Source organism: Oncorhynchus kisutch, linkage group LG2 (genome assembly GCF_002021735.2).
Source record: "Oncorhynchus kisutch isolate 150728-3 linkage group LG2, Okis_V2, whole genome shotgun sequence".
NCBI classification, from domain to species: Eukaryota; Metazoa; Chordata; class Actinopteri; order Salmoniformes; family Salmonidae; genus Oncorhynchus; species Oncorhynchus kisutch.
Window position 1 is genome coordinate 17,269,310 of NC_034175.2, and position 15,035 is coordinate 17,284,344.

At 44.9% G+C, this 15,035-nt stretch overlaps 1 protein-coding gene across 3 annotated transcripts in view; it reads right to left on the reverse strand.

Moving 5' to 3' along the window:
* Positions 1-15,035, reverse strand: part of bbs9 (Bardet-Biedl syndrome 9) — a 214,801-nt gene that overhangs the window by 117,309 nt on the left and 82,457 nt on the right. For all 3 annotated transcript variants that reach the window (XM_031789181.1, XM_031789165.1, XM_031789175.1), the window contains one exon: positions 4,344-4,526. In XM_031789181.1, coding sequence (XP_031645041.1) covers positions 4,344-4,526 — 183 coding nt within the window. The remainder of the gene's footprint in view (positions 1-4,343; positions 4,527-15,035) is intronic.

A 15,035-nucleotide genomic window follows, 5' to 3' on the forward strand; every position in this document is an offset into this window, starting at 1 on the left:
AGGAGAACAAGAAGCGAGGGAGGGAACGGAGAAGTCTTTTTGTCTGCTAATAAATAGAGGTCACTTCCCCTCTGACAAGGCACATTGTGGAAATCCCAGTTGCGATTTCAAAATAACTTGTGACTATGGATAACAGAATGGGGCCTAATATAGAGCACTGAAGGACTCCCATAGGGACTGACAAAGGTTCAGACAGTAATCCCTCAAAGTTGACATGCTCAACTTGACTGGAAAAGTAATTTAAAGACCAGGCATGAGAAGAGACTGGAAATACAACGTCATGCTGTGAGCCAAGCAAAGCAAAATCATTTCTATAGAATCAAATCCCCGACTAATCCAGAAATATTTATTGTCACAGGCAGATATTTGATATAATTTAATACTTTAGTAGTTCCACATATGACCTGATGTAAAAGCAAACCGTATCTCATCCTTTTTCATTGTATGAGTGGTTAGCTCCCCTTTCTGTGCATTTTGCAATTCATTACTAACACAGTCAAATGAACATTGTACTCAACTCCTGACAATACTCCTCCTTTTCCATCAAGAGAAGAAGAAATGAAGAGACAGCTAGCGAGACATATGGAGAGAGGGAAGTGTGGGGGAGGAGGAAAAGGCGAGCGGTAGAGAGGTTTCTAGTACTAGTTTCTAGTAATGTAAACTTCAGGGAGGACGGGAGCAGGAATAGAACTGAGACATTAAGAGTCAGCAGCTCTATTCACAGCAGAGTGGAAAGCGAGGGAAAGAAACGGAGAGCGAGGGAAAGAAACGGAGAGCGAGGGAAAGAAACGGAGAGCGAGGGAAAGAAACAGAGAGCGAGGGAAAGAAACGGAGAGCGAGGGAAAGAAACGGAGAGCGAGGGAAGAAACGGAGAGCGAGGGAAAGAAACGGAGAGCGAGGGAAAGAAACGGAGAGCGAGGGAAAGAAACGGAGAGCGAGGGAAAGAAACGGAGAGCGAGGGAAAGAAACGGAGAGCGAGGGAAAGAAACGGAGAGCGAGGGAAAGAAACGGAGAGCGAGGGAGAGAAACGGAGAGCGAGGGAAAGAAACGGAGAGCGAGGGAAAGAAACGGAGAGCGAGGGAAAGAAACGGAGAGCGAGGGAGAGAAACGGAGAGCGAGGGAAAGAAACGGAGAGCGAGGGAAAGAAACGGAGAGCGAGAACAAGTGTAAGAAAAAAAATAGGGGGAGAAGGAGGTTGTTCTGGTTGGCCGCATCAATCTGCTGGGTCGGGCCAAGCTAAACGAGCGCCCCGTCAATTACCAGAGAGATGAGTTTCCTGTGACCCTCCTCTCTTCTCCCCCTTACCTTCTTCCCTCCTGTTTTACTGCGGCAAAGAGAGGCTATGGATCAGTGGTCATGAAGGATAAGAGACGACAAGAGAGAAACTTCACTCTCAAGTTTCTAGTTTTATTAGTCGCATGTGCAGGCTACCCATAGTATACTGTGGCAGGTGGACTAGCGGTTAAGAGCGTTGTGCCAGTAACTGAAAAGTCGCTGGTTCAAATCCCCAAGGTGGAAAAATCTGCTGTTCTGCTCTTGAGCAAAGCAGTTAACCCCAAACAAGCCACCCGCACCTCTCTGGGTTAAATGTGGAAGACACATTTCAGCTGACTGCATTCAGTTGTGTAACTGATTAGGTTTCCCAACATAATGCTTACTTCAAATCAAATCAAATTTATTTATATAGCCCTTCGTACATCAGCTGATATCTCAAAGTGCTGTACAGAAACCCAGCCTAAAACCCCAAACAGCAAGCAATGCAGGTGTAGAACCTGCTTACTTGCATGTTCCTTCAACAATACAACAACATTAAAAGATAAGAATACGAATGGCTCAGTAGAATAAACATTTTAGCATAAGTATAATACAGGAAGGCACAATGTATATCCCAATATGTACACATGTATCAGAAAAAGGGGGGATTGGGGAGAAGGTGTTTAAATTGTTCAGTATTCGCAGTAGTAAACGGTCAGGACGCTCTCGATGGTAGTATTTGGACAGGACCCAGGGTGGCATGCTGAATTTCTTCAGCTGCCTTTAGGAAGTAGAGACGCTGTTGCGCCCTCTTGACAAGAATGGTGGCGTTGTTGGTCCATGTCCCTCTGTTACGTGGACCCCAAGGAACTTCTTTATTATATATAAACTGCAGTGAAGCTGCTGAAAATGACTTTCTGTCATCCAGCAGAGACTCCCATCTAGAGCGACCCAAGGAGCAACAAGGGTCAAGTGCCCAGGCCAAGGCCACAAGGACAGATCCCCCAAACAGACGATTCGGGGAACCGTACCAGTAACCTGACTTCTCGGCCACCAGCCCAGTTCCCCTCGAGAGCTGCCCATCAACCACCCCGAGGAACATAAAAACTGCTGACTCTATCTACTGCAGTCCTGTTGATGTGGATCGGGGAATGTTCTCTCTGCTTCCTGAAGTCAACAATCAACTCCTTTGTTTTGCTGACATTGAGGGGTTGGTGTCCTGGCACCACAATGCCAGTTCACTTACCTCCTCCCTATAGGCTGACTTGTCGTGGTTGGTTATCAGGCCTACAACCGTGGTGTCGTCAGCAGACTTGATGATGGAGTTGGTGTCGTGCAAAGCCACACAGTCGTGGGGGAACAGGGAGAACAGCGGAGCGCTCCCCCTTCCCCTCTTCCTTGTTTAATCAGCCCAGTTGCACAGGTCATTATCTAGAGCCTCTTTCTCTCTCCGTTTCTCATTCCCACCTACTTCTATTCTCTCTTCTCTAATCCATCCACTCCTCCCAATCCTTCACAGAAGCCTTATTCCAATCCACAGAATTCCAAGGACTTATCCCAATTGGAATTCCAGTCCTGGGAGCGTCCGTGGGGAAAGGGAATCTCGTTCACCTGTGACGACCTCACCGGAGATGAAAAAAAATTCTAAAAAAAGAGGTCAAATAGGTGAGACGAGGGGCCAAAGACAATCTCTGACTCACACATAAATCTATCCCGCACGCACACACACCCTCATGTATGTGTGTCAGATGCTCCTATTAGCTCCTGGCCTGGTCCTTTCCATACAGTACGTTATCTTTATTTCTGTCCAGTGTGAGTAGTGTTTCCTAGAATAGCCCATCTCTCCACACGTATGGGCTAATGCAGCGGGCCTGACCCTAATGACCTTTCATTAACTTAATCCCATTCACAAGAGCAACCACAACAACAAACACCGAAATACATACATACTCCCACTCTCAGTGACTCCATCTCTCTGGGGCCTCATCAGGTGCAGGCTGACTGGATGTCTGCTCGGATGTGTGCTCTCGGGCGTGTTTACTGTGTGTGTGGTAAATGAAAGACAAAGTGTGTGTATGCGTGTAAGGGGGTGTCTATCACAGTGAGGTTGTGTTTGCAGATGTGTGTGTGTGTGTTAGCAACCTGTCCCTATGTCTCTCTTGAAGGGGCAGTGGGGGTATTTGGTGTGAAATTGGGTAAATAGAGAGGACTGTATATAGACACACCTCTAACCTGTGTGATGATGAGATGTCATGCGTTTAATCACAGTGGAAACACTAACAGACACACGGGCTATGGAACGACTGACTGACTGACTGACTGTCACTCACTCACACACACCACAACTGGTGAGAGCACACACACACTTTCGGTCTCTATGGGAGCAGAAATCTGTCGTCGTATCACGTGGACTCATGGAGGGCTTCTCTCAACACACTTGTTTATGTGAGTCTAAATTGCTAACAGAACAACTCCCCTGTGACACATATACACAACCGAACAAGACCCCTCTGGCCCTCTCAGAAAATGTCCCCCTCACCCCCCCTACCGCATTCTCACTGCCATAGCCTTCCTTGACCAAAGGGACATCAGGGCTGAATACAGGCTCCAGTTCAAAGCTACACTATCTGAAACTTCACTAGCCTATTGGAGGCCTGTGGGAGGAAACATCACTACTCCCTGTATATCTGTGAGGGTGAGAGGGAAGGGTGTACATTGTGGTTTGGAATCAGGCCTATTCGTCTCCTCTCCATTGTCCCGATTACATTCACTCCGTCTAGATAGAACTCTTCTCTTCACACACAGGTCAGTAATACCATCCTCATCCTCTGTGGAGCTGCCAGGAGTATATTCAGTGGCACCTGAGAGAGAGTGTGTGGTAGCAGAACCACTTAGGGGCTTCAGGACAGATCACTGAGGTACTTTGTGTTTATTCTCCAGGGTCAGAGGGGGAGACTTGGGTCAAGCAGCCAGGAGTCAGATGGGGAGAGAGAGAGAGAAAGCAATGTGTGTGTGTGTGTGTGCGCGTGTGTGTTTTCCCAGCAGCTGTGGTGTGTCCTGTAGCAGGGGTAACAGTGTGTGTGTCTCACCAGCTGTGGTGTGTCCTGTAGCAGGGGTAACAGCGTAGCCTCCAGGATGGCGTTTTGCTCTGTGTTGAGGCCCTGCCACAGGGAGACCAGGAGGATGAGGAGGTGGGTGGCGCTGCGCAGACGGACAAACGCCTGATTCAGACATGCCCGGTTCTCCTCCGCTGCATCTGCCAACGCTATCACCTGACAGAGAGAGAGAGAAGAGAAAGAGAAAGAGAAAGAGAGAGAGAGAGAGAGAGAGAGAGAGAGAGAGAGAGAGAGAGAGAGAGAGAGTCAGGGCCTGCTGTCATTCACCAGAAGCAACTTATCTAAGCAACTCTGAATCAAGTGTCAACTCCGTAACGCAAAGGTACTTTATACAAGCAATTAGTTTCCTGTTGTCCACTAGAATGATAAGTGATTGAATGGGGCCCTGATTTAAAGTGCCAATGGAAACAAGGCTTCAGGGTCAACACAGGGACTCATCCAAGTCATTCATGTTAATCCATCTCCTGGAGCCATAGAAGACGTTCTCTACAAGTCAACTCCGTAACTCATCAGTAACATTCTCTACAAGTCAACTCCGTAACTCATCAGTAACATTCTCTACAAGTCAACTCCGTAACTCATCAGTAACATTCTCTACAAGTCAACTCCGTAACTCATCAGTAACATTCTCTACAAGTCAACTCCGTAACTCATCAGTAACATTCTCTACAAGTCAACTCCGTAACTCATCAGTAAACTCCGTAAGCCAAAGTCAACTCCGTAAGCCATGTGAATGAGTAATGAGAGGGAGGTGGCTCTGCAGCGTCTCTAGGTGTGGTCTGAGAGTTTAACCTGAACCGGAGGTCAATGCTTCCATTTATGGGACGGATGAGGGGGACAACATGAACGAGCGATGACAGAAGAAGATGGATGAAGGTGAACAGAACAAGAGAAGGCACGTCAGAGGAGAGAAATAAGAGAGGAGGGGAAGTCAAGAGGAGGGGAAAGGAAAGAGTGAGAATATCCTGTCTGTGGATGTGTGACTAATGGCAAACTGCAGGTAAGAGTTGGGGTTCAACTCAGTTTTCAGTTTCACCATGGGAGAGCACCTCGATTCATGAATGCACTGGAATCTAGAGGGAAAGTAAAACCAACCCTATAGTGGTGCATGTAGGCTAGTGGGAGAGTAGTACAGTACGGTGTGTTGGACAGCACACAACTGTTTATCTGCACACCACAGGTGGAGCCTTCACTGGGGAGGACGGGCTCCTAGTCATGGCTGGTACGGAATTAATGGAATGGTATGGAAACACAAACACATGGTTTCCATGTTCATTCATTCCATTCTAGTCATTATTATGAGTCGTCCTCCCTCAGTAGCCTCCTGTGCTGCACGCACGCACACACCACACAGGGAGTACTGCGGCACTGTAAGCCAAACACCCCCACGTAACCATTAACCCTCCAGTCCCCCCAACCACTTCCATCTCCCCGGCAACCATGTCACTCAGCCAAACGTTAAACAAACGTCTCGACCCCCACCCCCCCAACTCCTCCCAAAGAAAACCTCTAGAGGAAACTGACTTTCAAAGGGGTGAATTTGCTAGTAAAGATTGGTGTGTATTGATAAAAAGGGCCGCCCTGCCAAGCCGAGCCAAATGGAGGTTCCCAGTCAAGGGCTGCATTGTGTGGGACCAAACGCAGCGCTGATTGATGCCAGCTGAGGGGAACACAGAGGCACATTTAACCAGAAAGGCCACGACACCATGCTAATTCATATAGGTTATAGTGAGAGGGATGGGGGAAGCGAGATTTAGTCCTGTGCAAAGACTAGCTGTAAAAAATGTGTCACTGTCCTAATACTTTTGGAGCTCACTGTATTTTAAGTGAGTAAAACGTACTAACACAAGGTGGTAAAGCTAGCTAGCTTTTCCCCCTTATTCACTAATTTAGTAATCCTAGCTAGAGGCTAGCTAAGCCCCTGGCAATGTCAACAAGTTTTCCAACTGTCAATAGACGTTTCAAAAGTGTCTGTTGGATCGTCGTATGGAGGAGACCAAAGCTCAGCGTGGTGTGAATGGATAGTTTAATGGATGACGAAAAAAACACGAAGTACACTGAACAAATTAACAAAACAACAAACGAACGTAACTGCTAATGAACACAGTGCTAACATGCAACATAACAGACAATAACCCACGAAATACCCAAAGATGGCTGCCTAAATATGGTTCCCAATCAGAGACAACAATAAACACCTGCCTGAAATTGAGAACCAATCTAGGCAACCATAGACCTACATAAACACCTAGATGGTAAACAACCCCATGAACCTACAAAACCCCTAGACAGTACAAAACCCTAGATGAGACAAAACACACATACCACCCTCGTCACACCCTGACCTAACCAAAATATATAAAGAAAACAAAGAATACTCAGGTCAGGGCGTGACAGCTGTTTTCTGTCTTTTAACTTGTCCTGTTTTAAAAAGGTCTGTAATGTGCCAAAGTACAATGTAAATAGTGAAATAACATTACCCGAATGTTTCATGAGTTTGACGACAATTAACATGTTGACAGTGTGCCACAGGGGCTTAGCTAGCTAGCTACAACATTAGTGAATAAGTGTGAAATGCTTGAGTGCTTTATCACCCTGTGTTAGTACGTTTTACTCACTAAAATAGTTATTGCTATGTCTAAAATGGGGAATTGAATGTGAATGCTTTTAATATGAATCTTTGTTAAACCTACTCAAGAAAAGTTAAACTGAAAAATGTCAATAGTAGGATTCTTCAACAATGCCTTCAGCAATTATTTACATGGGTGGCAGGTAGCCTAGTGGTTAGAGTGTTGGGCCAGGAACCACAAGGTTGTTAGTTCGAATCCCTGAGCTGACAAAGTAAAAATGTGTTGTTCTGCCCCTGAACAAGGCAGTTATTAACCCACTGTTCCTAGGCCGTCATTGTAAATAAGAATTTGTTCTTAACTGACTTGCCTAGTTAAATAAAGGATACATTTTAAAAAATTAAATAAAATATTCATATTACCTTTAACATTGTATTGTGTCTGTATTCTTTTTGATATAACATTTACATTTGAGTCATTAAGCAGACGCTCTTCTCCAGAACTACTTCCAGGAGTAATTAGGGTTAAGTGCCTTGCTCAAGAGTACAGACAGATTTTTCACAGGGATTCGAACCAGCGACCTTTCGGTTACTGTTCCAATGCTCTTAACCCCTATGCTATTTTATGAATGGGAAAATAGAAATGACAGTACATTGACTGCATAGAATTCATACATAGACTTTTAATGTTGGTGTTCAGTGGTAAACTGCACAGTTAATTACCATGACGTGCTTAGCTATAAATGCTGTATGAATGGAGAAATATATTTGACTTTGGTTTGATTGCATAGAATGCATACAAAAAACCTTCATGTGTGCGTTATAGACCAGTACGACCAACTTAGGCCTCATTTTGAAGTGGAGAAGGGCTGTTAATGAGTTACGATATCAACGAGACAATTTGATCTGTAAAATATACCCTGATGATTCAATCCTGTGGGGATCTTTATGCTTCATTCACCTTAGTGGGGAGGAGAAGATCGTCGTCACAGGCCTATACCGGACAGTGGGGGAAATGAGTCTAGTACATTCTACAGACCAGCATCATTTTAAAAACGTGACTTGGCCTTTAGGCATATTCACTATCCCTGGTATGGCAGAAGCACACTTTTGAGAACAGCCATAATGATGACACTACGCTTTCATTGTAATGATGCATCTATTAAGATACCTAAATATGAGCTCTTGCATAGCATGACATGAATACTCTATAGATATGCTATGGATATATTTCATTAACTTCTTTTGGACTGGGGTGCAGTATTAAGTAGCTTGGATAATAAGGTGCCCAGAGTAAACTGCCTGCTACTCAGGCCCAAAAGCTAGAATATGCATATTACTAGTAGATTTGGATAGAAAACACTCTGACGTTTCTAAAAGTGTTTGAATGATGTCTGAGTATAACATAACTCATATGGCAGGCAAAAACCTGAGAAAAAATCCAACCAGGAAGTGGGAAATCTGAGGTTTGTAGGTTTTCAAGTCTTTGCCTATCCAATATACAGTGTCTATGGGGTCATATTGCACTTCCTAAGGCTTCCACTAGATGTCAACAGTCTTTAGAACCTTGTTTCAGGCTTCTACTGTGAAGGGGGAGCGAATGAGAGCTGTTTGAGTCAGGTGTCTGGCAGAATGCCATGAGCTAAATCATGCGCGTGGCCGTGAGATGTAGCTGCGTTCCTTTTCATTTCTAAAGACAAAGAAATTGCCCGGTTGAAACGTTATTGAAGATATATGATAAAAACATCCTAAAGATTGATTCTATACATCGTTTGACATGTTTCTACGAACTGTAATATAACTTTTTAAACTTTTCGTCGGCACTAAGCGATCTCGCATTTGGATTACTGGGCTAAATGCGCGAACAAAAAGGAGGTATTTGGACATAAATGATGGACTTTATCGAACAAAACAAACATTTATTGTGGAACTGGGATTCCTGGGAGTGCATTCCGATCAAGATCATCATAGGTAAGTGAATATTTACAACGCTATTTCTGACTTTCCTGACACCTCTCCTTCTTTGGAAAATGGCTGTATATTTTTCTGTGGCTAGGTGCTGACCTAACATAATCGCAAGGTGTGCTTTCGCTGTAAAGCCTTTTGAAATCTGACACATCGGTCGCAATAAGGAGAGGTTTATCTATAATTCCATGCATAACACTTGTATCTTTTATCAATGTTTATTATGAGTATTTCTGTAATTTGATGTGGCTCTCTGCACTTTCACTGGATGTTTGTTTGAGACAATGCATTTCTGAACATAACACACCAATTTCAAATGAGGTTTTTGGACATAAAGATTAACTTTATCGAACAAAACACACATTTATTGTGTAACATGAAGTCCTGTGAGTGCCATCTGATGAAGATCAAAGGTTAGTGATGAATTTAAATCGCTATTTCTGACTTTTGTGAGCCCTCTCCTTGGCTGGAAAATGGCTGTTAGGTGCTGACCTAACATAATCGTTTGGTGCGCTTTCGCCGTAAAGCCCATTTGAAATCAGACACTGTGGCTGGATTTACAAGAGGTTAATCTTTAAAATGGTGTATAATACTTGTATGTTTGAGGAATTTTAATTGGGATTTCTGTTGTTTTGAATTTGATTTCACTGGCTGTTGGTGAGGTGGGACGCTACCGTCCCACATATCCCAGAGAAGTTAACCTTTAACAATGCGGTTGGGACCTGTTATAACACGTTCATGAAATGATGTGTAATTAATGAGTTATGGATCTGTATTTATAGATATTTATTCAAAGTAAATCGTTACCAAATAGTCATAACCCCTACACAACCCCTAGCATAGTGTGTGTTATACAACTGTGAGCCCACGAGAGGACTAAGCATTCATATAGCAGTTAGAACTGTTCAGGCCACAGTGATGTCCAAGGCAGACACCAGCAGAGATCATACTGCATACCTACAGGTGTATATTGTGCGCATTTAAATTGTAGATGTGTGCGCAAGTGTTTGACATTTGTGTGTGTTTGTGTTTATGCAAGTGTATGTGTGTGCATTTGTGTGCCACTGTGTGTGTGTAAGAAGAAACAGGAATGATAAGGGCCTGTCCCTCCCCTGGGGGGTTCGCCTCAGTCCTACCCAAATTCCACCAGGCTAAAAATACTCTGGTCCCGGTTGGGATAGCAAGTCTTCAAAGATTGGCCAACATATGATTCCTGGAGGGCCAAAGCCACAGAAGGAGAGGCTGGAATACATATAGCCTGAACAGACGTCTGTGTGTGTAGCCAGTGTATGAATTAGGTGTAATTTTAGCATCGGTGGGGTGGGTGATTGACACTGTGGGGTTTGTGGTGTCTGCTTGCACCTTGGGGAGAGAAAGAGGAGTTTGGATAGTGTTATGTGAACGCTGCTAAGACGTGGGTCTGACTGTTACTTTCATGTAAAGCGACAAGGACACAGCTATTAGCAAAGAGGTATTCTCAGTTTAGCCCACAGATTAGACCCTTCCAGCTCAGCTGGCCACAGCAAGCACCATGGACAACCTCCAAACACAACCCACATCCCATACGCCCAGCCACACACAGCAGAGGTGAGCTGTGCACCCGGTCTGTCAGTGGAAAATGATATGGCCAAACTCATCTGTCTCTCTGGGGAGGTCATACAACACGAGAGAGACAGATTTGGAGCAACATTTCTCCATTTTAATCTGAGGTATCCACTGCATGTGTGTGATTCGACAGTGGAAAATGTCACCCATAAAGAAAAAAAGAGGGAGAAATAGGAGAGAAATCAACAGAGCGATGGAGAGGGGAAAGAGAGAGAGGAGAGAGGGGAGAGGGAAAGAGAGGAGAGACGGAGAGAGAGGGAAAGAGGGAGAGAGAGAGAGAGGGGAGAGGGAAAGAGAGGAGAGACGGAGAGAGAGGGGAGAGGGAAAGAGAGGAGAGAGAGGAGAGGGAGAGAGAGAGAGAGAGAGAGAGAGAGAGAGAGAGAGAGGGAGACAGAGGGAAAGAGGAGAGACAGAGAGAGAGGGGAGGGAAAGGGCGAGAGTGGGAGAGAGAGAGGAGAGTGGGAAAGAGAGGAGAGTGGGAGAGAGAGAGGAGAGTGGGAAAGAGAGAGGAGAGTGGGAAAGAGAGAGAGAGAGAGAGAGAGAGAGGGAGATATGTGTATGTGTGATTATCCGCTAAGCATCTCCATCCCAAGGTACAGAGAGACTCACTCTTTCCAGGTTATCATTCAAATCACACTTTAACGATGGGCAGAATCAATGCGCCCATTTCCTTCAGTGCATTCTCCCAGAGTGCAGTGCAAAGCGAGCTGAAAACTAGCTGAAGGCAGCAGTATGGCTCAAAGACACTTTCTCTTCTTCCTACAAGACTGATAGGCTGCTCTCAGACATCCTACTCTGACCTCTACACACACGCGTATAGGGAGTTAACCCAAACAGAGACACGTAAAAACACAATGGCACACACAAGTGTTGAGGTGAGAGAGAGCCCTACAGATACGAGAGGAAAGTGTTATGCAATTGTTGCCATTTTAACCATCATTTGAAAACATGTCAATGTCCATTGAGATTTCTGTTGTTTTATTTGCCAATAAGGTTTTTTTGCGTTTGAGCTTGTGAGTGAGTGAGAAAAGTGTGAGAGAGAGTGAGAGAAAAACGTGAGAGAGAGAGTGAGAGAAAAAGGTGAGAGAGAGAGTGAGAGAAAAAGGTGAGAGAGAGAGTGAGAGAAAAAAGTGAGAGAGAGAGAGAGAGAAAAGTGTGTGAGAGAGAGAAAAAGTTAAAGAGACAGTAACAAAGAGCGGGGAAGTGGCTGAGTGAGCTTTGCAGCGATTAGCATCTTGCCAGCCAATGGATGAGGCAGAGACAGACAGTAACTGCTTTTGTCTTTGGTCACGGCCGCGGCGCAGCTAGCGCAGATAACACTGTCTTCTCAGTTCTGATAAGAGCGGGGAAGAGAGAGGATGATCTGGCAACACACTGGCCTTGTTTATAGAAGCATTCAGAGGAAGAGAAAGAGAGGGAACAGAAATAAAAGGGGGGACAGTGATTAGATCTGGCAACCCACACAGGGGCAACCTGAGATGGGTTATCAGCGGTGGTGGCAGGCTCTGAACCACACCACCAAGATAAAGCTGCTATGATCTACTCTCCCCCCTCCACCTCTCTTCTTTTTTTAATGCTGTTCATCTCTTTCATTCCAAATGTGTTTGTGTCTGAATCCAGACTAGATACATGTGTATTATAACACAAACTTGTGCACCGATCCTCTACTTCCGCTACTCTCCAGCTTTCAGATTTATTTGAAGGGTCTTCATTCCATGGCTCTTTGCCCATTCTCAACTCCATGTGAATGGTTCTCTTTATCATAAGGCAGCATGAGGTGTGTGTGTGTGTTCCTATGGTTTCATAGACTTTATTATTGTTCACAGACAGGTAATAAAATAGGACTATTTACAACCTTCCCTGGACTATCAAAGACAGGGCTCACGTTTGCTTTCTCAGTGAGAAGACGAGGGAATGTGAGACCAGAGAGCTTGTTGGGGTTGCTTTTCCATAGAGAGAGAAACAGAGAGAATGAAAAAACAAGAGACATATAGTACAATACCATTCCTCTCAAATGTCTATACTTCAATGATCTCACTTTTAAATTTCAATCAACATTGATTACATCACACAGATCCATAGAGAGTGCAAACGCCATAACAAGCCAAGAATGACACCAGAACATCAAACAACCGCCCAGTTTCCTCCCACATCCCTCCCTACAGTAGGTCCCTACACACCTTCCACCAAGGTTACTGGTTCATCCCATGAGTCTGGGTGGTCCGGCCTTACTGCTCCAGACAGGGGGCTCAATTAGAGACACACCCTGCCAGAGAGACACCCAGCCTGGGATTACTATGAGGGAAGTGCAGGCCTCACCATAGCTCCAGGCCTCCTGATAGAAACCTGGGAGTTAACCTCACAGGTTTAAATTTGAACACCCCTGTAACCAGTGCTTAGTAGTTCCAACCTGGCCCACCGAGAGATGAGATAATGGGGCGTTGGCCTGATCCAAATGTGAAGGAGGGGGGGCGCACACAAGAGTAGAGAGAGATGTGTGTGTGAGACCAGGTGATGAAACACTCCACTATACAGTACTACAGGGTTGCAGGTCTCTCAAACATACATCCTGTCCCCTCCAATGTCCCTTCCATTAATCTCTACCACAGACTCTCCAGCTACAAATTACTACAACTGCACTCAGTACACCTCAAGAGCACACAGCCGTGTGGCGCGACACACGTTCAGAGACACACACACACACACACACACACACACACACACACACACACACACACACACACACACACACACACACACACAGCTGGGCTTCACCCCAGCATACACTCTGAATCAAAACACACTAATATACCCTGACAAATGCACACACTCACGCACACACTCACTCCCAAAGAGAGAGACTCTCTGCACACAGTCAAGACTCATTTAACATTTATCTTGGCTCTTTAGAAGTGAAAGAATTAATTGTTTCTGGCGTAAGTTAGCCTACAGGGCTAGTTTTGATATCACAGCTGGGAGTTTGAGGACTTCGCTTTGTGTGAATATACAAAGGGTTGTGTGTGAAAGCGAGTGTGTGTTTCAAACTCATTCAAGCTGTCCTCACTAGTCGAAGCACATGTTTTACACAGGGTGGAATGACCTGGCTGGCCCTCTTGCTGAGTTCGCTTGTTTTAAAAAGACACACACACACACACACACACACACACACGCTCTCCGTCTCGCACACACAAACACATATTCAAATGCTGTCTGTCTGACTGTCTCTTTCACAATACAGACACAAAAGTCAAAAAGGTCCAAACCTGCAACACATCCACACAGACACGGTGTGAACAACATAGTGAAGTAAAGAGCATCAGTTTTTACACACAGACCTAGTGTCAACAACATAGTGAAGTAAAGAGCATCAGTTTTTACACACAGACCTAGTGTCAACAACATAGTGAAGTAAAGAGCATCAGTTTTTACACACAGACTTACTAAAGTGCTTCGTGAGCATACTCGGACGATGCTCTGTCATTGGTCATTGGAATAGTGAGTCAGTGGACAGTATTTAGTCTCTCTCCACACGGTTTCCATATTTAGCCTCAGCCAGGCTAACTGAGGCCTCTAATCACACAGGACTTTTCTCTAGTCATTTTAGCACACACACTCCCCTGGCCTGTCATTAACAGCTCACACTCACCTCCCAGGCTGCACGCACACGCACACACACACACACACACACACACACACACACACACACACACTTACATTTATAGACATGCGCACTATCAGGCAAGAGCACACACATACTGCACATATAAACCCATGAATACAGGATGCACACTCTCTCTGTCCAGAAACTAAATACCACTGGTCCATTGGGTGATCCCTTGCCTTGTCTATCTTTTTGTTCCGTCTTCCCAAAGAGAGACAGACCTGATTAGCAAGTCAATGCTTGAAACACGATAGTGGAAAACTAACAAGACAACTAAAATGTACTCATGTTCCTTTGGAGCATTAACCCCCCCAAACAATCAACATTCTTCTATCAAAAAACGCATCAGCTTTTTCTTAATCCCTCGACTTGAAAGCTAGTTATTGACTCTAGTGAGATACTTGGATGTGTGTGTGTGTGTGTGTGTGTGTGTGTGTGTGTGTGTGTGTGTGTGTGTGTGTGTGTGTGTGTGTGTGTGTGTGTGTGTGCACATGCTCAATCACTCGTGCATTGTCTATCTGTTTGTGTGCGAGACAAAAACAAGGACATCAAATCTAAGCCAGACACAACATTGCAGATCCTGACTACAAATTAGCATCAAACAGAGAGAGACACTGGAAAACACAAACCCAAACACACACAAAAACCACTCCCAGACTAGAGGTTAGACAAGGTAAGGGACGTGATCAATTTGGGGTACACTGCAGTATTTTTAAATGATGGCTTTCAGCCGTTGGCTGCATGTTTTTGTTCTATCCTAGCACAAACGTGTCTCATTCAACTAATCAAGGGCTTCACTATAAATTAAGTAGTTGAAGCAGATGAACGGGGCTAGAAAAAAAAATGGGCATTCTTGAGTACCGGAGTA